The following is a 24,358-nucleotide window of genomic DNA, read 5'->3' as shown; positions in this document are numbered from 1 at the left end:
TTTACAAAACAGAAAGATATTAATCTTTCTTCGAATATTGCAGGTGATAATGAAGAACAGATTGATATATTCTACTTAACACAAAGCTTCTTAAATTAAAGGATGAGTTATGGACTTATTATGCATGAAACACATGGATCATTTAGATAATTGCAGTTGTAGGAGGCTGGCTTAGTATATGGTGCACACTTATTTAAGTGAAGCACCCAGCTCTATTCCAAACAAACCTTATGGTGATTTTAGCGGTCTTATACAACCATAGAAAGCTCTCTAAGTGGTAGCTGTGGAGAGCAGCCTTCAGGCTTAGTTCAGAAGGAGTGTAAAGCAGCTTGTTTAACTAGTACTGATCATATAGTGTAGGTTAACAGAAAAAGAACCACACAGTGTAGTTATAAAAATATGTATTTATTATAAACACTCACTATTACATTGGTATATCTCCTACCTGGAGATATTTTCACAATACACACAATACCTCAACAGTAGAACAGTTAAGTAGCACAAATACATAGTGGTCTCTAGTGGGGAGACCAAACCATATACTAATAAAGTGGAATGCGAACCACGACCAAAGTTGAGACTGGACAAAGAAGATTTAGAAGAGCTGGGGACCCAAGGAACCACCCAAGTTAAGTACCCAGGAACCCCACGGAGGCCGTGTGCAGAGTGGAAACACGACTGCGTGCTTAATACAAGTTAATGGGGAAGTCGCAGTTGCAGTTTTCAAGAAGAAGGACCCTTCCCAGAGGACCCTGAAGAAACCCAGTGGGAAGATGGAAGGGTGGAGATCCACCCCACCCGTGGATATCATAGGAACCAGGATACCTACACCAGGAAAGCCAAGTGCATAGGTGTGAAGTGACGTCGGAAACCGCAGTAGACCACAATGGAGGACTTCAGTGAAGATGCCGCTGGTAAAGAAGGTGAAAGAGTCCGGTGGAATCCAAGGCTGGATTCTTGAAGAGGAATACCTGCAAGCAGAGGGGACAGAGTCTATGCCAATCAAGAGTGGCCAGCAGGCACGGAAGACCAATGACCACTGATGAACGAAGATGCAGGAGAGTTGACGGTGACCGTGTCGATGCAGCTGTGAGGGCCAGGCGACGCTGTGGAAGACCAGGAGCCGTTCATGAGCTGTCCCACATCGTAAGTCGAGAGCCAGGAAGTCGGTGTCCAGCGGGAGCACCAACAAGCCTTGGCAGCAGCAACACAAGAGGAAAACGAAGAAGGTGCTGTGTCCGTCAAGGTCCAAGGGACTCACCAAACACAGGAGAGTCAGAGCAGGCCCCAAGCAAGCAGGGGAGCCCACTGGAGCCAAAGAAGACCCTCAAGAGACACACAGGCCGAAGGCAAATGAGGCGCAAGAGGACCTCGAGCAGCTCACCAAGAATGTAGGCCCACGGTGCAGAGGATGCGGTGAGGACGAAGATATTGGTAACAGGAGATGCTGGAAGCTAGAGCTTCTTGGAGCCCGATGATCTCTGGAGAAGAGAGTCAACAAGCCTTGGAAACTGTAAGTTGACGCGGTGCACAGGGGTACTGCTGCAGCGGTTCCGACGAGGGATACTGGTTTCAAACTTGTTATACCTTCCCCTGTTCAGGGTAAAATCGTGTCTGTGGTCGCAGCAGCACTAGCTTGCTGTTATAACCTGAAAGGCTGGTACCGGGAATTCAGGGGGGCTCCCTAGGGGAGACGCCCAGTACATGGGATTCTACATCCAACACTGGGATTGGTGTTGGGGTAGGATTCCAACATGTTTGATACCAAACATGACCAGATTCGGTGCAGCCAATATATAGTTAGACATCTCGTAATTGACCTGATATCCACTATATGTATAAAATGGCTGACCGCACTTACAAAGCCGGGAGAATCGACTTCTAGGTTTGTAGGGGGTGTCCTACTCATGCAGGGCACCATCACACTTATAACAAAGCATCCTGCCTGCAGGATTGAAAGGTCTACCTTAGGGGTGACATAGGTTTTCAGTGCAGTAACCTCAGATATAAGGAAACACATCTGTTGTGAGTGGTGCTAGCACCAGCTCACACAGGCTACAATAGCAGGCCTGTAGTCACAGTTTGAGTGGTCTGCCATGGGTGGCGTGATACCTGCTGCACCACATGGGCGACTCCTGGTGTACCTATGCCCCGGGTACCTTAGTACCACATACTAGGGACTTAGAAGGGTACACCAGTAGCCGATTAGGAAGGTACCAAAGTTCTTACCATAGTCCAAATATAGGGAGAGAGCACAGTGACTGGGGTCCTGATTAGTTGGATCCCAGTAAGACTAGTCAGAAAAACAAAATGACACCAGCAAAAAGTGGGAGTGACCATGAAAGCAGATCCTACTTTCCGACACAAGTGTTTCCTAAATGGTTTAAGCTTTAATGTGCCAGTTAAGGAACTTTGTACTCTTCATGCAACAAACAGAATTTCAATATGGTATATGAATCAAAGCACTTACCATTCAACTATGTAAGGATACTTCTCTGCAATGGTAAGGCTGGGGTCAATTTCAATGGCATAATAGGTGTCTCTGAGTTTATATAACTAGAAAGGAAGAAAAGGATAGAATGAAACACATAACAGAAAAAAATCACTTAGTGACTGCAGCTCTTACCAGTCACTGTGTTGTTTATCACAATCTATAAAAATATTTTCATAAGCTATAAGAGTGTGCATACAGCTTACCATGAATGCAACTGTAGGATCATTCTGACAATAGATTCAACTACATCCACATCACTGCTACTACCATTTTGTCATAGGTCCAGTACCAATTAAATTGCAAACCACCTGCACCTTTTGCCCAACTCTATCCACAAATGTTACCATTATCACTTTACGATTCATGCAGTCTGTACTTTGAATTGATGAACCCAACATTATATAGCTTTGTAGGATCATGTCTGGATGAGTGTGATTCTATATAAACTGGCTACAGAATATATGCTGATTAAAAAGGAGACAACTCAGCAGTAGATTGGTGGCCAGCTTTAGAAAACATGTCTCCCCTAACCTGAAGGCAAACCAGGAGTATACTACTCATATTTGTATACAGAGAACGGTTTCAGATTGCATGTATCCACCATTCTTCAACATAATGCCCACTGACTCAAGAGCACAACAGTCTATAAAGTAATTCTGAAATAAAGAGGCCAAAGTTCTTTCATTACAAAGACCAAACATTTGGAAAGACATTTTAACAACCATCCAGCAACAATATGTTTTACACACTTCTACATATACTCTTCTACTCAGAAACCTAACAATTTTGATTCCACCTGCGCCTAAATGAAAATTTCATTCACCTTTTTCCATTCCAGCGGTGTACTACAACAGCAGTAGAGCCTTAGTGAACAAGGGGAATAAAGACCTATCTGCACAGTTTCAATATCCTGATAGAAGTGCCAAACTGTCTGGACACGGTATTCCGTCAAAATATCGTGTCAAAAATATTGTGATGTCAAGAATATTGTGGGACAGAATATGGAAGATAAGAGTATCGTGTTTTTATGTTTCAATATCTTATTTTTTTTAAGTGTATATAATATATATTTTTAAATATAAATGTATATAATATTGTTTTTTAATTAGTTTGATATATTTTCGCTATTTTAGTATTCTATATCAGGTCCAAGGACTACAACTCTCATGAGTTAAGAGTACATTTTTCAGACAGCCAATCATATCTATCAGTCTCTATATAATAACAGCCCCAAAGGAACAGAACTTGCACTTTCTTCTCTGCTCAACAGCCAGATACGTGTTCTTCCTTGTGAATATTATTATACTGAAATGTATTATATCCAATTGAAATATTGTGGGATTTTTCAATTCGGCCTAGCAAATGTTATAGCATGTCTGTTTTTAGGTCTCGCCTGGCGTTAGTAGCGCGCATGCGCTGCTCTCGCCATGCGAGGGCTTTTTGCAATCGATACGGTTTGAGAAGGGGACTTTAAGCCACGCCCTTCTTTCTAATTGGCTCGCGTCTGCGTTTATGTTAAACGCTGGCGCGTGGTTGGTAATTGGTCTTTTTGGTTACCGCCTTGTACTCTTTTAGTACGACCCATTTCGACAGGCCGACGCCATGTTTGTTTCTGTGACGCAGGGGTGTGTGCTCCTAGCGTGTTTTGTCTTCTTTTTCTTGCCCTGGAACATGTCTAAGTGTGAGCGCGCAGATCAGCCTCCGGGATGTGCTGCTGGAGATATCGGGTGAGTGGCAGCTGTGGGTGCTCTCTGCCGTCCCGTCTCGGACATTCTTTACTCCTCTAAAACCGTTTTTATCTTTTCCCATTCTCCTCTGTTTCCCAGGCTTCTTTATTTAAGGTGTACACCGCTCTGCGATAGCTTGGGGGTTGAGCGCGCATGGCATGCATCAGCGTGGCCTTGCAGGGATGGTTACCAGATACTATACTCTCCCTCGGACAATGACTTTAGCTCGTCACTGCGCCCCTGGCTGTTCAAGGGCTGCTACATGGCCCCTACTGTGCTCCCTGTCCTAAGCCTGCCCCGGACCCTCCTCCGCCAAACAACGCACCCAGTTACCATGGCCTCTTGCTGCTCCCACCATGTTCTGCTGTAGCTGCTACCAGGGACCTGAAGACCTCGGGCTATCACCGGAGGTATCGTGCAGATACTGGGCGCCTACAGCCAGGAGAGGCGCTACTCATGGTGTCCTGGGTGCGGCTGAGGAGCTCCCTTCCTGGCGGCTGGGACGGTGCATTTTGGGGGCCACTGGGGCTTTATAATGACATCTCTAAACGTTCACTGACCACAGAGCGATATTTGTAAAGGGTTTGTCCGAACGGCCGGATGAGCCTAAACTTTTGAATGCAGTTAACTAGCCAGACAAGGCAGGGCGCACCGGATTTGTACCGAAGCTTTGTCGACAGATGGTTAGCCCGGCGCTCGGGGCCCCCCCCCCGGCTATGCCCGGGAGAATGGCATGTATGGAAGAGGCCCAGGAGGGAGTGAAGGTGAAGACTGTGAGCAAGCAGCATCCTAAAACTGCCTCCGCGGAGAAGCAGCAGCATGGGAAGAAGGACAAGCAGGCAAAGAAAGGCATTGACTCCAAGAAGTGCAGCCATTCGTCCAGGACCCCCACTTCTGACAAGACAGGTGGGTGTCCCCCTGGTTTATCTGCAAACCACTGTATTTTAGGCTTGTAACGCTCCCCAACCCCCTCTTCTGCCCCCCCTATCCCGAATCTTCACGCTACTCCTTTCTGTGGACACTTGAGTGCGACACAGCTCCTCGCAGGCGTAAGTGCTGTAAAAGTGTAATTACAGTACAAAACACTTGCCCAGACTCCATAAACGCCATCTGGTACGCATGATAGGTTTCGGCATCAGTGGTCGTGTTCGGTTACTAAGAATTTTCACGTGTTTTGTCCCTACAAGAAACATATTACCTAATTAATAACCCAGTATTTCTAAAATGATTAAATTGTGCTTTTTATACAGATTTTTTGATAGCTGAGCACTGTGGACTGAATCATTCCTAGGCAACCACCCTCTGCAAGACACGCCAATAATTGGAGGCTGAGGATGGATGAGAGCGCAGTGCTTTAAATGGAAATACAGAAGTGCTTCTCCAGTCTATTCAGAGCGCCCATTTGATCCTGAGAAGTGCTAGAACTTTCCCATTAAATGTACTGCAGCATAGTTGAAAAGTGCCGGTACTAGTCTACCTTCCAAAATAAAGAAGTGCAAGTACTGACTACTGGACAGTCCCTATTTATTTAAAGCACAGCAAGAGATGAATCAGAAAGATGTGGTAAAGGGCTCTGATGTGTGACAGAGGTCCCAGAGAGAGAGGACAGACCACTGTATGGTATCAAAAGGAATTTACTTTAACATGCACTCTTCCAAGTAATTGGGTGAGAGCCTCAGGCTTTTTAAGAAATGGGCAAAGTGGGCAATTGGCAAAGCCCCCCGTGGTTAGGGCATTAGGGTAGTCGAAATTCTGGCCATAATAACGTTTAGCATAAAAATACTTTTATTCTTCTAATTTGACACTCCGGCATGCTAAATATAAACTTAGGGTCAGATTTAATAACGGTTTGTGCCAGGGTAAAGTCAAATATTAGTTAGTCGCGAAGCAGTGCAAACTTGTGTAGGGGTATTTACTTTCTACCGCAAAAAAATGCCCTTTTTGCAGTGCAAATAGGGCTTTGTGCTGTTTTGCATCAAGGGAGCGTTACTTGGGTGTCACTTAGATTAGCGCAAGCATCCATAGTTTTTGACGTAAAGTTTGATCTACTAGGCTAGCCAGACCGAGGTTAGCGTAAAAAAAATAACACTTCATTGAAGCAAGTGCTAGTACAGAAAATGTTGAAATTTCGCAAAACATTCAACAAATTGCATGTGTAGTGCGCACCACACATATAGGCCCAAAATGTTTCATAGTGTTGCGTCACTCAAGGGTGACGCAATACTAAAGTCAGATTTAACAAGCCACACAAGGCCACCTTACATGGCCCTGCATGGCTTGATAAATATGGAGTAACCCAAGGCAGCACAAATCGTCTATCGTTACTCTACCCCAGGGGGGCGTACCATGGGTGGAGCGTGGGTGTTCCCACGCATCCACTCAATGGATTTTGGTGTATTCCCAGGTTTGCAATTAGTGGTAGACCTGGGAATATGCAATATGCTACACCTCCCCAGGGGAGGCATAACGAGGAGAAATATCTTTATTTCTTCTCTTTTTTAGGTTGAGCATTCAAGACCTCTTGTATATACTTTAGTATATACTTATATGTGTATGTACTTTGTGGGCTCCGGAGATAAGCCCGAGGACTTGTCTGCTTCCGCTTAGGGACTTTTGTTCTGTTCAACTGCATCTATTTAACTGTCTTTATAGAAAACGACCAGTAGAGGTCAGTAAAATACCAGTATTGCTTTCTGCTGAGGGACTTTCTTTTTAAAACATTTCTGCCAACTGCCTCTATTTAACTTTCTTGATAGCAAACGATCAGCAGAGGTCAGTAAAATACCAGAATTACTTTAGCATTCTCTAGATTCCAGTCCACAGAAATTGTCTTCCACGAGTACCCGTAGACAATAATATTTTTTTCAAATCTTGTATTCTCAGTAATATGACCACCGAAGGCCCTGATTTTATATTAAAAACAGAGCTTTGGACTATACCATTTCCTGCTGAAAGGCAATATTTCTCTCCATGTGTTCCCATACCTGGTGTGTCACGCAGTTTGGTGTTTACTTTCTCTCCATGTTAAAGAACAGTCGATGTTTCAGCACCCAGGCTAATGTGCTGCATAGCTAAATACATATAAGGTCCCAAAGGCGAGACTGACTGCATTGCAAATGCTTGTTTTCTTAGGTAACTGGCGCATCATGTTGGGCGTGTGAGTGTTTACCTCTTCTCCCTGGCGGAGCCTCCGGGATCTTGCTTGCTAAGGCGTTTCAGTTCTGGGTTACTCCCGATGGGCTGTCGTATGGCCAGTGTGCTCGGCGGAGACACTTTCAGTCTCAAAAGGGCTGTTCAGTGCCACTATAAGTGCTGTGCTCGCAGAGATGCTCGCGCTCCAGATGACAATCGCTGACACGATCGATCAGAGCGCGAGCATGCACATCGTTCTCACAACGCAGGGAGGGAGGGTGGTCAATTTCTTCTAAAGGCTGAAAATATTAGCTTGGTAGAATCACTGTGTAAGCGTGTTCTTTCTGAACACGTGCAATACGCTGGGAATATTAGGCTTCTTTCCCTCCCTCCCACCAACAGCATCAGGTGCTTTACCGGCCACTACCGCTTGGGGAGCACCCGGGGACCGTAGTATATTAGGGCGTTACAAGTGAATTACAGAGACTGAGCCTCCAATTCCAAAGCTTGGCAGTATAATCATACTCTGTTCCTGAGCACTATGGAAGGAACTTTGAGGGAGGACTCTAACAGAGACTGCCAAAGACCCCATACCGTTTCCTCTAGATGAGGAATTCTCTGCAGTGGTCCGTGTCCACAGTGCTAAAACCCCTTAGCAGATTATGATTGCTGCCCAGCGCAGTGTGAACCTCCAGTTAGGAAATGAACCAGGCCCCTGGCGGCCACTAGAACCTCATGGGTTCCCTAAAGTGTTGGATCTAGCTACAGAGTTATCAACCCCTCCTTCAGACGCCTTTGGCTGGCGTTCCTGAAATGCAGAGCAAGCCACATGGTAGACCCCGTTGTGGCTGGACCTACCCCCATCAACGATAATCATCCGCCCAAGACTATTGATTGCAAGGAAGTACTCGTGGACCCTGATTGTTATGGTGACGAATCTGATGAAAGAGGGCGCAGCAGACCTTGATGGTCGGAACGGGCCCCTAAACGTCCCAGGTAAGGTTCCTCTTCTCCTCCTATAGGAGCCCAGGGGTCAGCAGAACCAGAAGGCATGCTAAACCGGGAGAACATTTACCACCCCCGATCTGCGTAGTGAGTTCCGACTGACAGAGTTGTTACATGCATACGGAAGCCAATGGACAAAAATGGTAGTGCCACCAATGGGCGGAATGCCACAGACCGTCTTTTGACAGTGAGGATGCACTAATGCCGGAAATTGATGGCAAGATGTCCACTTTCATTGCAAAGTTTATCAAGGATCCCAAAAATGGGATCGATCGCTCCTGGAGAAATTGCCAGGACAAGTTGTTAGATGCCCTAGAACCTCTTACTAAGCTTTTGGGCATTAGGGAAGAGACAAAATACACTGGAAACATAATAACCCCAAGATTCTGTCAAGATGAGTACAGCATGACTTATGTTTCATAGGAAAAGCCAACTGCACTCTCTCAACGGAGAGGTGACGGTCCTTGTTGATAATGATTGGCTCCAAGTAGGGTGAACTGGCCACCTGAGAGGCTGGAGCAGTGGTAAAGGGTGGAATCTTCGGAGAGTCATTTGTCGAGGAACTTGGAAAGTTCGTTACGGCCTTTTCTTTGGACAAGGCCCAGTAATCAATGAAAAAAGACTCTGGCAAACAAGCTTTTGGCAGGGATGGTAGAGGCAGGCGGTGATGTTCCGGACATCCCTATTCCCCAGCCTCCCAAAGATTCCAAGACACCGGATATCCCTGTTCCAAGACAAGAAGCTTTTGGGAGGCTTCTTCCCAACCAGAGGGGGAGGGCGCAGAAGTGCAGTCAGAGGAACCGTCCATGGTGCTACCAATGCCCCAGTGGAGTCTCAGGTAAGGAGGACCCTTTCTTCCTACCCAAAAGAGGGAGAATGGGAGGTTACAGGGGACGTATGGGTGTTACAGACCATTTCCAACTTTCAAATAGAGTAATAGGGAACCCCGATACAACAACACAGACCAAGACCTATGATGTTCTCAGGAGAGGACTCCCTTCTAATATCTCAGAAAATCAATTCCCTCTTAGAGAAGGAAGCATTTGTACTCTCAACCTTACATCCTTGTGGGTTCCGCAGCAATCTTTTCCTAGTTGAGAAAAAAGAGCAGTGACTGCGTCCCGTGATAAACTTGAGGTAGTTCAACAGTTGGGTGGTATTTATACCCCCATTTCAAGATGGAGGCACCCCATCGCTTGCGGGACATTTTACTTTCAGGCGATGGGTTGGCGAGAATAGATCACAAGGATGCCTACTTCACAATATCCATCTTACCTTCACATAACAGGTTCTTATAGTTCCAATGGGCAGGCTAGGTATACAAGTTTGTGGCTGTACCCTTCTGCCTTTCTTTTGCTCCTTGGTGTCCACCAAGGTGCTGAAATCGGTCACTGAGTTACTACAGTTGAGGGAGTCCAGTTGATCACCTACCTGGATGACATCCTGTTACTGAACCAGGATCCTTCCCGCTTGCTATAACACTTGAAGATGACATGCTCTTCGTTACAGGATCTTGATTTTAATATCAACAAACAGAATTTTCAGTTCACTCCCTCACAATGCATTTGCATCTTGAGTTTCCTCTTCGGCACAGTTCAACAGATGCTCAAGCTCCCTCACAACAAGGTAGCCCTCATCCAGAAAGAGCTGCGTCGCACCTTGAGCAAGGAATATGCCTCCCTCTGACATTTGGCCAGGATAGTGGGACTATTAGAGTCCTCTACACAGGAAACTTCCCAGGTCCTTTACACTATTGGGCCCTTTAACATCTGAAAGTGCCTCATTTATGAAAAGACCTCTTTAACAGCAAATGTTTGGTTGTCAGGTGACATCAGAGCAAAACTTGCTTGGTGGAAGGATCACATGGTAGCGTGGAATGGCAGAGCCATTCTCGGGTCCGTTCTAGACGTGGTGATCGAATCTGACGTGAGCTGATCTGGCAGGGAGCGCACTGTGGCGCCATTACCACTTGAGGGAGGTCTGTGTTCGGAGCAGGAAAACAGGTTGCACATCAACTACTTAGAACTGCACGCAAGCTCCTTTGTGGAGAATTTGCTCCCAAGGGACAGAGTGTCCTGCTGCCTCCTGCTAAAGTTGGACAATATCTCCGCAGTTCAATACATCAACTGCTTCGAAGGTACAAGATCAAGGGTCCTGGCAGTCCTCTCCAAGCATTTCTGGCACTTCCGCCTCGCTCACCGAATTTTAGTCACAGCGGAATATGTTCCCAGCAGACTCAATCACACAGAAGATTGGAATTTGCAATATCTCAAGCATTATAGCACTTGGAAGCTGGATAGGCTCTTGTTCCAGAGGATCATGGGCAGGTGAGGCCCATGTTGGGTGGACCTCATTGCATCCCGACTCGAACACCAATTGCACTGGTTCTTCAGTTAGAGACCAGATCCTCAGGCATTGGTGACGGATGCCTTCATGCAGGATTATACGCAGTTCGGGGATATGCAGTACGCCTCTTCACAATGATAACCAGGTTGACAGCACAGCTCAAAAATAAACAGGGCGTCACTGGTCCGAGTGACCCCGGTTTGGAGATCTCAAGCCAGGTTTTCAGTTCTTTTGGAACTTTCTATGGCTTCTCCAATCCTACTTCCCCGGAGTCCGAATATTCTGATGGATGCCAAGGGCAACTTACACCCGCTGGCGGTGAGCAGCCTATTACGGCTGATGGCATGGCAGCTAACAGGAGATGCTTGGGTTTCTCAGGCTGATCGGAACACGCTTCCCTTCTTATACGTAGGGCCTGGGCTGACTCTACCAATAAGCAGTATGGCTCTGAGTGAGATCGCTGGTCCCGCTGGTGTATGGGACGGAATCCAGATCCCGTGGGGGCAGATCTAGTGCATGTGTTGAATTTTCTTTCGGTCTCAGGACAGGCTGGACATTCTGACTATTAACATGGTCAGGTCAGCGCTCTCTGTGGGACATGTACTGTATAATTGCATCTTGGTAGGGGAACATCTCCTGGTCTGCCGTTTACTGAGAGGGGTCAGGTTGTCCAGGCCCCACTAAGTGTAAGTAGCATGTTACTTACCATGTAAGCATCTATTCGTAGCGTGTAGTGTTGCAGATTCACATGCTATGCATACTCTTACCATCTAGTGTTGGGTCCTGACTCTGCAAGTTGTTTTTCCCGGAGGAAGTTTCATGATTGGCATTGTGGGTCGTTTCTCCTCCTCCTTGAGGTTTTTGTGCATGTTCAACGACTGCTTTGTTAGATAATGTTTTTCCCCCTTGCCATCTATAGAGGGATGATATAGTCTGCAAAGTTGTGTGTATTTTTTTCACCATCTAGTAGCTACCAGGGAGGCGAGAGGGTGCATGTGAATCTGCAGCACTACACACTACGAATAGATGCTTACAGGGTAAGTAACCTACTCCATTCGTAGCATGTGTTGGATGCAGATACACATGCTATGCATAGATTGTAAAGCAGTACCCCTCTTAAGGTGGCTTTAGGCATGAGATGGTGCATTTGTTTGACATAGAATATGAAGGACTGTTTGTTCAACTAGAGCTTGTTGTCTTGCTTGAACAGAGGTACAATGTTTTGTAAATGTATGTAGGTTTATCCATGTTGCCGCTTTGCAAATGTTACTTAGAGCGATATTTCCCAAAAAGGCCATGGTTGCTCCTTTCTTCCCTGTCGAATGAGCCCTTGGCATGGTTGTTAATGTTAGTTTTGCTTTAGCATAACAAATTTGGATACATTTGACAATCCATCTTGCTACTCTTGATTTTGAAATAGCCTTCTCTTTATGTGGATTTGAAAAACAAAACAAATAGTTGTTGTGTTTCCATAGGGTTTTGTACTTTCCAAGGATTACAGAAGTGCCAGTTTAACATCAAGTGTATGTAAAGCACGCTCTGAGACTGTCTTTGGTTTTGAAAAGCAAAAGGTTACTTTGATTTAAATGGAAAGGAGATATAACTTTAGGTAAGAACTTAGGGTTTGTGTGTAAATGCATTTTGTCTGGGAACATTTGGAAATATGTTTTTCCACAGTGAGCGCATGTATTTTGCTAACCCTTCTTAGCGATGTTATTGCTACAAGGAAGGCCACCTTCCATGTTGAAAATTGTATTTGACAGTAGTGTAGTGGTCCAAATGGTGGCCCCATAAGCTGTGTTAGGACAATGTTCAGATTCCACATGGGTACTGGAGGTGTACATGGTGGAATGACTCGTTTGAATATTTCTATGAAGGCTATAACGACGGTAGTACGGAAAAGCAATTGGTGCTTTCTGTTTTGTAGCTATGCAGCAATGGCTACTAAATGTAAGTGTATTGAAGTATAAGCTAAATGTGCCTTTTTTTTTTTAATTGTTAACAAGTAACAGATTAGTTGTACTGCTGGTGAAGAAGGGTTGATGTTTAAGGATGCACAGTAGCAGACCAAATGTTTCCATTTAGCTGCAAAGCAAGCCCTTGTGGTTGGTCTTCTGGTCTATTTTAGATTAGTCATGCATTCTGCAGGTAGATTTAGGTATTCAAACTCTATGACCTCAGGAGCCAGATTGCAAAATTGAGCTGCTGTATATTGGGATGTCTCACCCTGCCCCTGCTGTGAGTGAGAAGGATAGATAGTTGGGTAGCTTCGTGGTGTACTACGGATAGCTCTAGGAGTGCTGTGTACCATGGCTGTCGAGCCCATGTGGGAGCAATCAGTATAAGTGTCAAAGTCACGTATGGAATGAGTGGGAGAGGAGTAAAAGCGTAAGCAAAAATCCCTGACCAATTCTTCCATAGAGCATTTCCTTTGGCTAGAGATTTGAGTTTTCTTGCAGAGGTAAACAGGTCTAGTGTGGGAGGTCCTCACTTGTGGAAGTATTGGTGCAGTAACGGAATGTGTATTTCCCACTCTGAACGTGTTGCTGTGCGCAATGGAGTTTTCCTGCCCTGGCATGTATTGTTCCAGGAGGAGAATTTTATGTTTGTATGCCCATTTCCATATGATCTACGCTAGTTGTGACAGTTGTATGGAATGCCCCCCCCCCCCTGTTTCAGGATGTAATACATTTCAGTCATATTGTCTGTTCGTAGGAGGACATTTCCTCCCGCAATGTTTTTTAGGAATGCTTTGAGAGCCATATATTATTATTAAGGGTTGCTTATAAAGCGCATGGTTACGCCAAAGCGTGTCCCCGCGCTGCAACTGAAGAACTCTGAGCGAGGTGGAGACCAGTGATCTGTTATCTGGAGAACAGGTGTGTTTTTAGGTTCTTGCGGAAGCTGGATTCGGATGGATCCAGACGGAGATGGAGAGGGAGGGAATTCCAGCTTTTCGCTGCCAGATAGCGGAAGGAGCGTCCGCCCATACGGGCTCTTTTGACCCTAGGAACCTTAAGTAGGCCCTCATATGAGGAGCGCAGCTCGCGCGCAGGTGTATACCTTGTCACTAAGTTCTGGAGTGGAATAGGAGATTTCTTAGCCAGGATGCGGTGGCATGTACAGAGGGCTTTGAATTCCACTCTGCTTTTTACTGGCAACCAGTGGAGGGTTTTGAGAGCGGCTTTGGTGTCTGATCGTTTAGGGATTTTTAGGATGAGACGGGCTGCCGCGTTCTGTATTACCTGAAGGCGATTCATGGCTTTGCAGGTGGTACCCAGGTAAAGTAGGTTGCCGTAATCTAGGCGTGATGTCACAAGGGCATGTACCAGTGTTTTCCGTGCTGACATAGGAAGGAGGTCAAGGACCTTCCTTATGGTTTTTAGGACACCAAAACAGACACCTGCAACTCGGTCTATTTGGGGTCCAAAAGATAGGTCAGTGTCGAGCCATACGCCTAGGTTTTTTACTCCCTGGCGGGGTATGGGAGCTTCATCCAGACATGGAGGCCACCACGCCGATGACCAAACAGATGGGTTCCCCCCCACAACGAGCACCTCGGTCTTGTTGCCGTTTAACTTAAGGCAGTTGGTGGACATCCAGGCTGCAAGTTCTTGCATGCAGTTCCTGAAACTGTCCATCGCAAGACCGGGTGCACGCGATAGGGAGATAGCCAGCTGCGTGTCATCGGCGTATGACACGATGCTCAATCCGTGACTCACGGCAATTGAAGCCACTGGAGAGACATAGAGATTAAACAAGGTTGGGCTCAGGGACAAACCCTGGGGGACGCCCTGACCCAAACCTATGTTTCTCGAGTAGTGGTCGCCCTGGCGAACCTGGAAGCTTCTCCCTGTCAGGAAGGATTGTAACCATTGGAGTGCAGCTTCGAATATACCTCCGTTGTTCAGACACTGTAGCAAGTTGTTGTGCGCCACAGTGTCGAACGCTGCGCTCAGGTCCAATAGGATGAGGGCCATGTTGTGTCCCTCATCTACCCCCTGACGTAGGGTCTCAACTGCAGTAAGCAGTGCGGACTCTGTAGAGTGGCGGGGGCGGAATCCGAATTGGGTGTCGTGCAATAAGGCAGCCTTTTCCACGAAGTCCATTAGTTGTTTATTTACCGTTTTTTCGGCCACCTTGGCTAGGTAGGGCAGGAGAGAAATTGGGCGGAGATTATCAAGTTTCTCAAAACTGATGGTAGGTTTCTTCCTGAGGGGCAGAACCACCGCCTTTTTCCACTCCCTAAGTACTGTCTTGGTGGTAAAAGATACATCGAGTACATGTATAATGTATGGTTCTAGTACCCTTAGACTATCCGTCAGGCGTTTGGGTGTGGTAGGGTCTCTCGGAGAGCCCGACTTCACCGACCTCCAGATTTTTAGAAGATCTTCCGTGGGAGGGGTAGTAAAGTTGATAAGTCTAGGTTTATCTCCCCACTCCCTTGGGCTTTCAACGAAGTCTGCCCCGGTTTTGGACTGCGTAGGGAATGCTGAGTAGATTTTTGTTATTTTATCTGAGAAAAAATCTGCGATTTTGTCACACAATTCTGGCGAGCAGTCAGCAGGGGCAATAGCTGGGTTTCCGCTTGAAAGAGTTTTGTAGAGTGAAAACAGCTCTTTCGTCGAGTTACCAGCCTCACTGATCCTATTCGTAAAATATGCTGTTTTTGTCTTTCTGATTAGTCCATGGTAGGTTCGTCTCTCGGTTAGATAATTCTTTCTGGTTTCTTCAGAGAGAGTCTTGCGCCATTCTCTTTCGGTTCTTTTCAGTGCAGTTTTCTGAACTCTTAGTTTAGCGTTGAACCACGGGCAGTTTTGTTTATGCGTCCCCCAGATTTGATATAGATTTGATATAGATGGCTAGAAGCTCCAGCAGGTTGATGTGCATGTCTGTTGTTGTGAGGTCCAGTGTCCCTGAACCACAATGCCCTTCATATCAGCGCCGCATCCCCTTGAGTGATGCTTCAGTTGTGATGGTCACCTGCAGGATTGGGTCCTTGAAGGCTCTTCTCTTCAGTATGTTTGAGGTGTTCCACCATTGTAGTGCCCGATGGACCTTGTCTGAAATCAACACTAGATCTTCCATGTCCTCCCCTCCCCCCCCCACTTGTGACCATTGCGATGCTAAACACTCTTGAAGAGGTCTCAAGTATAGTCATGCATGTGGCACTATCGCTATGCATGATGCACTCATCCCTAGTAGGCGCCTCACTATTTTGACTGGTAGGTGATGATGTGGCTGAAAAAGACCCAGTTGGTTCTGGAGATTGCGAACCCTTTGCGGATTGGGGTAAGCTGTTTCCCCGATACTGATATGAGTATCGCTCCTAGTTGTACCTGGAGTGGTTGGAGATGACATTTTGTTGCATTGATAGTGAAGCCCAATTGGTGAAGTAGGTTGAATGTATTTTGAGTGTCTATTAGACATTTGGCTTTGTTTGGACTCTTGATCAGCCAGTTGTCTAGATAGGAAAAGCCATGTATGTTTTCCCTTCGTAATTCTGCTGCTAATAATAACAATTTTGTAAACACCCTTGAGGCTGTTGTTACCCCAAATGGTAGCTCATTGAGTTGATAAGGACGTCCACTTACCACAAACCATAGGTATTTGTTGTGTACTGGGTGGATTGGAATGTGGAAGTAAGCTTCATTTAGCTGTAATGCAGTCATGAAGTCACCCTCTTGCAGTAGTGGCATTACACCTTGCAATGTGACCATATGGAAGTGTTTGGATAGTATGTAGCGATTGAGTTGTCGCAGGTCCAGCACGGGCCGTAGTTAGCCGTCTTTCATTGGTGCAGGGAAATAAAGGGAGTAGACTCCTTTGTTTTGAAGTTTGAGTGGGACTAGTTTTATGGCCTCTTTTAGTATTAACGCCTTCCTTTAGGAGATGTAGATGTTGTGGATTTAACATCACCATTTGGCAGGATATTTGGTGGCTGTTGAGTTAGTTCTAGGAAACAACCTTGCCTGTTTATTTGTAGTACCCATTGGTCTGCTGTGATGTTTGGCCACAACTGGTGGAATGGTTGTAGACTTCTCTCGTTTTGGGCTCGGGGGCAAGTGGGGGTAAGACAAGTGGGTAAGACATTTACTTGGTGGTGTGGAGGTGCCCTTGTTGGGGTTACCTCTACCTCTGTTTTTGTAGCCTCCATGATCTTGCTGTTGCTAACACTGATATGTGGTGTTTTCTGGGATAGAGGCTTTTGCTGCCCCTCGCCCCTGGTGATGTCAAAAAGGCTGTTGCGTTTGAGGCTTTGTCTGTAAGGTAAATTGGTTAGAAGAGGAGCACTCCTTGAATAAAGTCTTATATTTTTTAATACTGTTGCTTTTATCCTTGTGGGCGTGCTGCGGAGGCTGACGTGCTGCCTGAACACGCCTTTTTCAAAACTCAAAATGTATCAAGTATTTCGACTTGGCCTCTGCACACTTTTGCCAGCTTGCTGTTGCTATGGAACACCAACTCTAAATATATTGTATAATAAACAATTTTAAGAACCAAGGCTTTCAAAACATATGACTTCGTACACAAAGTTTGTTGATCATTCTTTTCTTGCAAATTTTATTCGATTGAATTCAAGAGTGCTTATTTTGAGGCATAATTTCTTTACATATACACTTTAATGTCCATGAAATCAAATTTCCAAACAGTGCTCCTCTTCTAACCAATTTTTCTACTCAACTGCCCGCCATAGAGGAAGCACCCAACCATGTCATTTGACGCCATAACAAACTGAACGGAAAACAGAGCAACTACTTTGGCATACACAAATGAGCAAGCTTCGGAGATTTATTCTCTAATACATGAAGTAAAATCTTTCAATGTGCAGGGAAGCACTCTACAGCAACAGCTAAAACAACTGGAATTCTTAACAAGGAGACAATTAAATCAACGCCTACATGCCTCCACATTGGTACAATATCACCGAGCTAAGAGGATCCTGAGGGGTTTAAGACTGTCAATAAAACCAATGTTGTTCAGATTTCACCTTAAAAAGGATTTCATGGATCGTTGGTAAGCAATTCTCAACAAATGTTCCCTCGACTTAATTTTATTATTAATAGAGGAATTAGCAGTAGTGATCAAAGATATCACCGAGGAGATTTCAGTGATTAAAACGGATCTTGAAACCAGGATGGATACAGAAGACTGGAATAAAGTTCTTGAAGATATAGATGTTAAATTGGAAATATATTCAAAGGAAATACAAGAAGGGAAGCTCAGGAAATATAAAAGAGACACTCTAGACTACAAACTCAACGAGGTGTATACATGCGCGGAGGTGTATGCTCAAAGGAGAGCTTATTTCAGAAAGAATGTAAACACCTCTTCAGAGGAAAGTGTGGCAACCGAGGGGGGATACGCAACTAAATAGATCTCCACCCAGGATTGATAAAACCAAAGACAAGACAAGATCAGAAGAAATAATTACATCTACTGAAGCCTCAACTTCAAAATATTTTTTATCTCAAGAAATAGATCCCAGCCAACCCCCAGGAAAACAAGGAGGAAAACCGGGAGAAGTCAAAGAAAAAGCAAGATTGAATTTGAGAAGCCAGAAAATACCTTAGTGGTAAACATTTCGACTGTTCAACTCAACTCGAAGGAAATTCAACTTTTAAATAAAGGATTAGGTTATGTACCAACTTATCACACTATAGCATTGGAGAACGAAATAGCTTTATTTAAATTTATGAGAACTCTACGACTACGACATTTTTTTGCTACACTACCTGATAATGAAGCAGAAAGGAAAGAATTGTAATTTATAGAATTTAAAAAGAGATCTACATTTCAAGCACCTACATCCCCTAAAATATTGAATGCCTTCGAAAACCTAGTTAAAAATGATTTTACTAAAATCAATGTTAAAGCATCAAAGAGATCCAATTTCACTCGACATGATAAAAACATTTTGAACTCCTTAAAATTCGACTCCAGAATAGTGATCCAGAAAGCGGATAAAGGAGGCGCTACAGTTATTATGGACAGGACATTCTATATGTCTAGAGTGAACGAACATGTTTCGGATTCTGAAACTTATTTACGGTTGGATCAAGATCCCATTCAACTAATAACAGTCACTCTAAATAACATTTTAGAGAAAGCTACTGAAATGGGTTGGATAACCCAGACAACTACAAATGTCTTGACAGTAACTAACCCCAAGAGACCAGGGTTATATATGCTACCCAAAATTCATAAAAATCTACACAATCCACCTCTAAGACCGATCGTTACAGGGTGTGGGACGATTTTTGAACCCATTGGACAATACATCGATTATTTTTACAACCTTTTGTTCAAAACTGGTCATCCTATGTAAAAGACACTACACATTTCCTACAGAAACTTCGGATGGTTATCATTGACAAAGAGATTTTACTATGCACAATGGATGTGAAAACATTGTACACAACCATCCCCCACAGGGGTGGGATGGAAGCAGTTGGAATGGGCATTATTAAAACAATCCACAATAGGAGCAGATAAGGTATTTGTTCTTGAAAAATTACACTTCTGTCTTCATCATAGTTATTTTGAATGGGAAAACAACTTTTGCTTACAGCTAAAAGGTACTTCAATGGGTTTGGCTGGGGCCCCAGCATATGCAAATACCTATATGGCTATGTTTGAGGACAAGTTCATTAGCACTGATAAAGAATGGACAGATAATCTGCTTGTATACTGTAGATATATCGATGACATTTTCCTTATCTGGGGGAACGACAGGCAATTTCTAGAAAGGAAAATCGCACAATTGAATCAGTATGATGAACATATACAACTCACAAGTACGATTGATAAAAGATCATTATCATATTTGGATGTTTTGGTAAAAGCTGATGAAAATAATATACGTATGGAAGTTTATCATAAGTCCACGGACAAAAATAATGCATTATCATTCAACAGTTTCCATTCGCAGAATTTGATATACAATCTTCCATATTCCCAGATGCTTAGAGCTAAGAGAATTTGCTCAGAAGGAATTTCACTTAAAAAAAAGTTAACATCCTCAATGAAAGATATTTGTCTAAAGGTTATTCTGAAGACATTTTAAATGAAGCAATTTCTAAAATGTCAACTAAACACGTGATTCGCTTTTGGAAGTTCAACCAAAGAAAACTACAAACAGACAAGTCTTTGTGCTAACATTTTCTACCTGTTCGAGCCAATTAAAAAAAGATAATAAACAAACGATGGGAGATTATAGAACATAAAAGTGATTTAAAAGATTTATTTGGCAATATACCTATCTTTGCATATAAAAGATCCAGAAATTTGAAAGAAATGTTAAAATATTAACCCATAGCACATACTCAAGAATACAAAGGAATGAGACGATGTCAGAATTGTGTACATTGTAACAATGTTTTATGCGGAAACACAATACAACATCCTCATACTGGAGAAACCATCAAAGTCAAAATCAATGCAGACTGCAACTCAAAGAATCTTATTTACAGCATTAAATGCCCATGTGGATCATTATACATAGGAAAAACGGAACGAAAAATTAAAACCCGCATTTCAGAACACAAGAGTACTATTCGTAATAAAAATACCAAAAGCAGTTTATCCGTACATTGGACTCAACATCGCCATACAATTGCTCAATTAAAATTTCAAGTGATTGAAATGATCAACCCCACACCAGGTAGAGATCTTACCAAAATGCTACTTCAGAGAGAAATATTCTGGATCAGAAGACTAGAAACCCAGGATCCCAAAGGGATCAATGATAAAGTTGACTTAGGCTGCTTTTTGTAACTGTACTATATGTGAAGGTACCCAGGCATTTTACTACTTGAAAGATGAGAATTTATCATAAATAATTTAAGATTCATAGATTTCAATGACCTGTATTAGGTTTATATACAAGATGAAACATTGTAACTAAATCCTTGGTTTTTCATGTTTTTTACTGTCACAGTCACAGTATTTTATTTCACTTTTTGTAATCTTTATTTCCACACCGGTTTTTTATAACACTGTTTTCTAGCATTCGGGTGAGTTTCTGCCAATAGGAACTGGTGAGTCATTTGCAACAACCGACTATACGTAGGTTTTCATTGGTTCTTTGTTTATCTTCAAGATCGAGGTTTCATGGGCCTGCTCCTAAAACTATTGTGAGTTTTATGTTGGGTAGTTTGAGGCTCCCGTGTTTAAGACATTCGGCTATAATTCGTTTTAGTTTACTGAATCATTACAGGTTTAAAAGTAGATCATCAATATTGATACTTTATTGAAGTATCCTACACCACTCAAACATGGCGGCTGAAAAAATAGAGAATAGTCCTTTTTTGTTTTCTAGTCTCGCGCATGAGTTTAAGTTGGTAGGTTTGGCGTATGTCGGTCGAAAACTTTGAGAAACAGAACCAGGATTTAACTCCATTGGGTCTGGTTGATGAAGTATATCAGTGATAACATTCTCTGCAGAAACTTAAGGTAATTAGAAGTCTGTTGTTTGGATGTGTATTTTTGCTTTGAAGTGAGGAGACTCATGGCGTTCGTTTGTTTTTTTTAGGCGTTTATCAGAGGCATCAGTCACGTTCATTCAATTTATTGGTTTACAGACAAACATTCTGGTGAGATTTCTCTCTTTTTTTAGCCTATGTGCACTGCAACCTATACGTAATGTTGAGATTATTAGTGAGAGCGCTGTTATTAAGTTAATTATACTCACGAGGTTTTTGTGAAATAAAGGTGCAGGGTTATTTATTCACAATTGCGAACAATCAAACTGTTCGATCATGAAAAGCCGATATTTTGTTTGTATGAACTATGAACTGTTAAATCAAGTTACAATGTTTTACTTTAATCACCAACTAAGAATTGAATTAGAATCTTTATTGTTCCCCTGCACATGCAGAGCAGTATATAAAATTGTTTTACTTTGTTTACATTATTTACAGATTATAACCCCTGAGGAAGGGCCGATGTGGCCCGAAATGCATTGGGCATGTTTGGAAATTTGATTTCATGGACATTAAAGTGTATATGTAAAGAAATTATGCCTCAAGATAAGCACTCTTTAATTCAATCGAATAAAATTCGCAAGAAAAAAATGATCAACAAACTCTGCGTACGAAGTCATATGTTTTGAAAGCCTTGGTTCTTAAAATTGTTTATTATACAATATATTTAGATTTGGTGTTCCATAGCAACAGCAAGCTGGCAAAAGTGCGCAGAGGCCAAGTCGAAATACTTGATAAATTTTGATTGTCTGTAAGGTACCAAAGGATTTGGATGTGTCAGTGTCCTCCTTTATTTTCTCTGTGTGTCCACAGCAGGCCCAAAAAGGTTTTCCCCATCAAAAGGGACATTAAGAATGTGCTGCTGCACCTAGGGTTTGAACCAGGATATGCGTAGCCACGCATGTGTACGGAGCATGATTGATGCATCGATGTCCCTTGCAGTAGAGTCAGCTCTGTCTAATGCACATTTGATTGTTGCATTTGATATCTGCATCCCCTCATTTTTTGTATTCATCTGGGAAATGTTGCATCAGATATAGCATTTCATCCCAGGCAGCCCTATTTTATTGGGAGAGTAGGCCAACTGAATTGGTGATCCTCCAGTGGTTTGTATGACATGCTGCTACTCTTTTGCCTGCTGTACCAATTGTTTAACTTTCTTTGTATGGAGGAGGTGCCTCTCCAGCACCTTGTGCTGCAGCTCTTTTCTTGGCAGTGGTGATAAAAAAGAAATCTGCTGGGGGATGTCCCCATATGTAAAAAGGGTCAGTTGGAGATGGCCTGTATTTCTTCTCTATGCGAGGAGTTAGGACCCTGAATTTGACAGGATTCTTTAAGATGTCTGTGGATATGTTTAGGATGGATCCTATCATTGGAAGATATTGAATTGTGCGCGCTGTGTGCTAAAGTGCTACCACTAGGAAGCCAGTGGCTGCTCTGTAGTGCACTTGGGGAGCTTGTGGTATGCTCTTTGGATGACACTGTGGTATCAGGATATGTCATCTGGAGGCGACGCCTTAGGTATTGACGGATTCATCTCTGGGTCAGGCAGGGCCACATCATACTCATCCCATGGGTCAGGGGTATTGTGGGTATCCTGTGTTCCTTGGAAATCTGTGTCTTGCATTTCCCCCTCTCCTTCCTCTTGTGGACAGAGCAAGTTTGTTTGTGGTGATCTGGGGGCTGAAAGTCATTGGGTTGTGGCCCTGTGTTATTGTGGCAATATTTTTGGTGGAGTCTGTGGCAAGGATTGATCCTGAGCCTGTCTCTTGGCATTTTCTTTACGTTTTCTTACATAAATAGTTGCAGTCCTTCAAAGACAATGCCTTGTCCTTCACTCGCTCTTTGTGTACGAGACTTTTGTTTCTTTGGAGCCAGTGGTGTGTCCTCAGAAACTTTGTGTGGCGTTGGAACATCAGAGGTGGGAATTTTCTTCTGGCCAGTAGAGTATACATGTTGTTTTACAGTCCTCAGGACCGGGACTGTTTCAATTCCGAAGCACTCTGGATCCAATGATTTTATTGGGGTTACAGCCTGCTTGGCATCCTTCAGTACCGATGTATCTGCCAGTGGCTCAGTCGGTGTCAACTTGTGTTTCGGTGCTAGCGTAGTGCCAGAGCTGTTCCCACGCTGTGGCCTTGTTGCCCGACTGGGATCAAGAACGCTTGCGTCCCTTCTCGGCTCAGAGGCATGCTCATGGTGCCAGCCTGAGCCTAAGGGCTGTGGGTATCATGGCGTACCATGGCGGAGGTGGTAAAAGTGAGTGTAAGATCTTCTTTACATGGGGGTTGACAGTACTCTCAGTACGTGGTGTCGTCTTGGGCGTTGGCCTAGATTCAGGGATCAGTCTCGACGATGTGGGCCCCTCTTCATGCACCTGAGCGGGTTCTTCCCCAGAGGATGAATTGGAAGCGACATAGTGGGGCCTGGCGATGACCACCCCACCTCAACCAAACTACTTGCTTCACTTTCCAAGTCGCTGTCGTCCAAGAACTCCAATTTGGCAGCCAGTTCCATGGTGTGTGCTAGGCATCGATCCCTACAGGTCCGAAGTGTCTTTTTATTTGTGAACAACGCGCAAGCCGCGCACGCGTGCTCGGGAGATAGGCACACATTACACACTTCGTGTGTGTCAGACTGTGTGTATTTGGCCTTGCACCGAGCTACTTACTAATCTTCAATATCAAGGTAATACGATTGATTGGAAAGTTAAACAATGATACAAATCTGTAGCAATTGAAGGCTCGAGTTAACTAAGTAAAAGCGCGTGATCAATTTTAACAATTTATGGCGGCTTATCATTAGTTCCCTTAACGAGAGATTATGAAGCAGAATCATTGCGAGCTACTTTGCAGTATTAGTTTGGGCCATAAGAAGTTTTTTCTATGTAGAACAACAAGGAAACCGCCTATGTACTGCCTGCATTACATTCATTGCATGTTAGTAATAGTACTCCAGAAGCTGTTTTCAACCCCTAATTGGGCAAAGTTAATGCAACTGTCATGACTATGAGACATTTCCTGGGGTATGTATTTGGGGATGTGTTCAGGTTATGACTACTGCATGGCATTTGTGAGAGAGGTAAAAATCAGAGCTGGGTGAAGTTTTAAACAATTTCTTTTAAGTCGGATGAAGCTGGCAACTTCCCATGTCACTCAGCTTGCATTTTC

General features: G+C 43.9%; 1 protein-coding gene across 6 annotated transcripts in view; it reads right to left on the bottom strand.

Moving 5' to 3' along the window:
- NT5C3A (5'-nucleotidase, cytosolic IIIA) overlaps positions 1–24,358 on the bottom strand; it is a 548,905-nt gene that overhangs the window by 215,823 nt on the left and 308,724 nt on the right. For all 6 annotated transcript variants that reach the window (XM_085607495.1, XM_085607492.1, XM_085607497.1 and 3 more), the window contains one exon: positions 2,471–2,556. In XM_085607495.1, the coding sequence (XP_085463621.1) occupies positions 2,471–2,556 (86 nt within the window). The remainder of the gene's footprint in view (positions 1–2,470; positions 2,557–24,358) is intronic.

The sequence above is a fragment of the Triturus cristatus genome, chromosome 5_2, assembly GCF_964204655.1.
Source record: "Triturus cristatus chromosome 5_2, aTriCri1.1, whole genome shotgun sequence".
Lineage (NCBI taxonomy): Eukaryota > Metazoa > Chordata > Amphibia > Caudata > Salamandridae > Triturus > Triturus cristatus.
The sequence above is the reverse complement of the archived record's forward strand: the minus strand, read 5'-3'. Positions and strand labels throughout refer to the sequence as shown.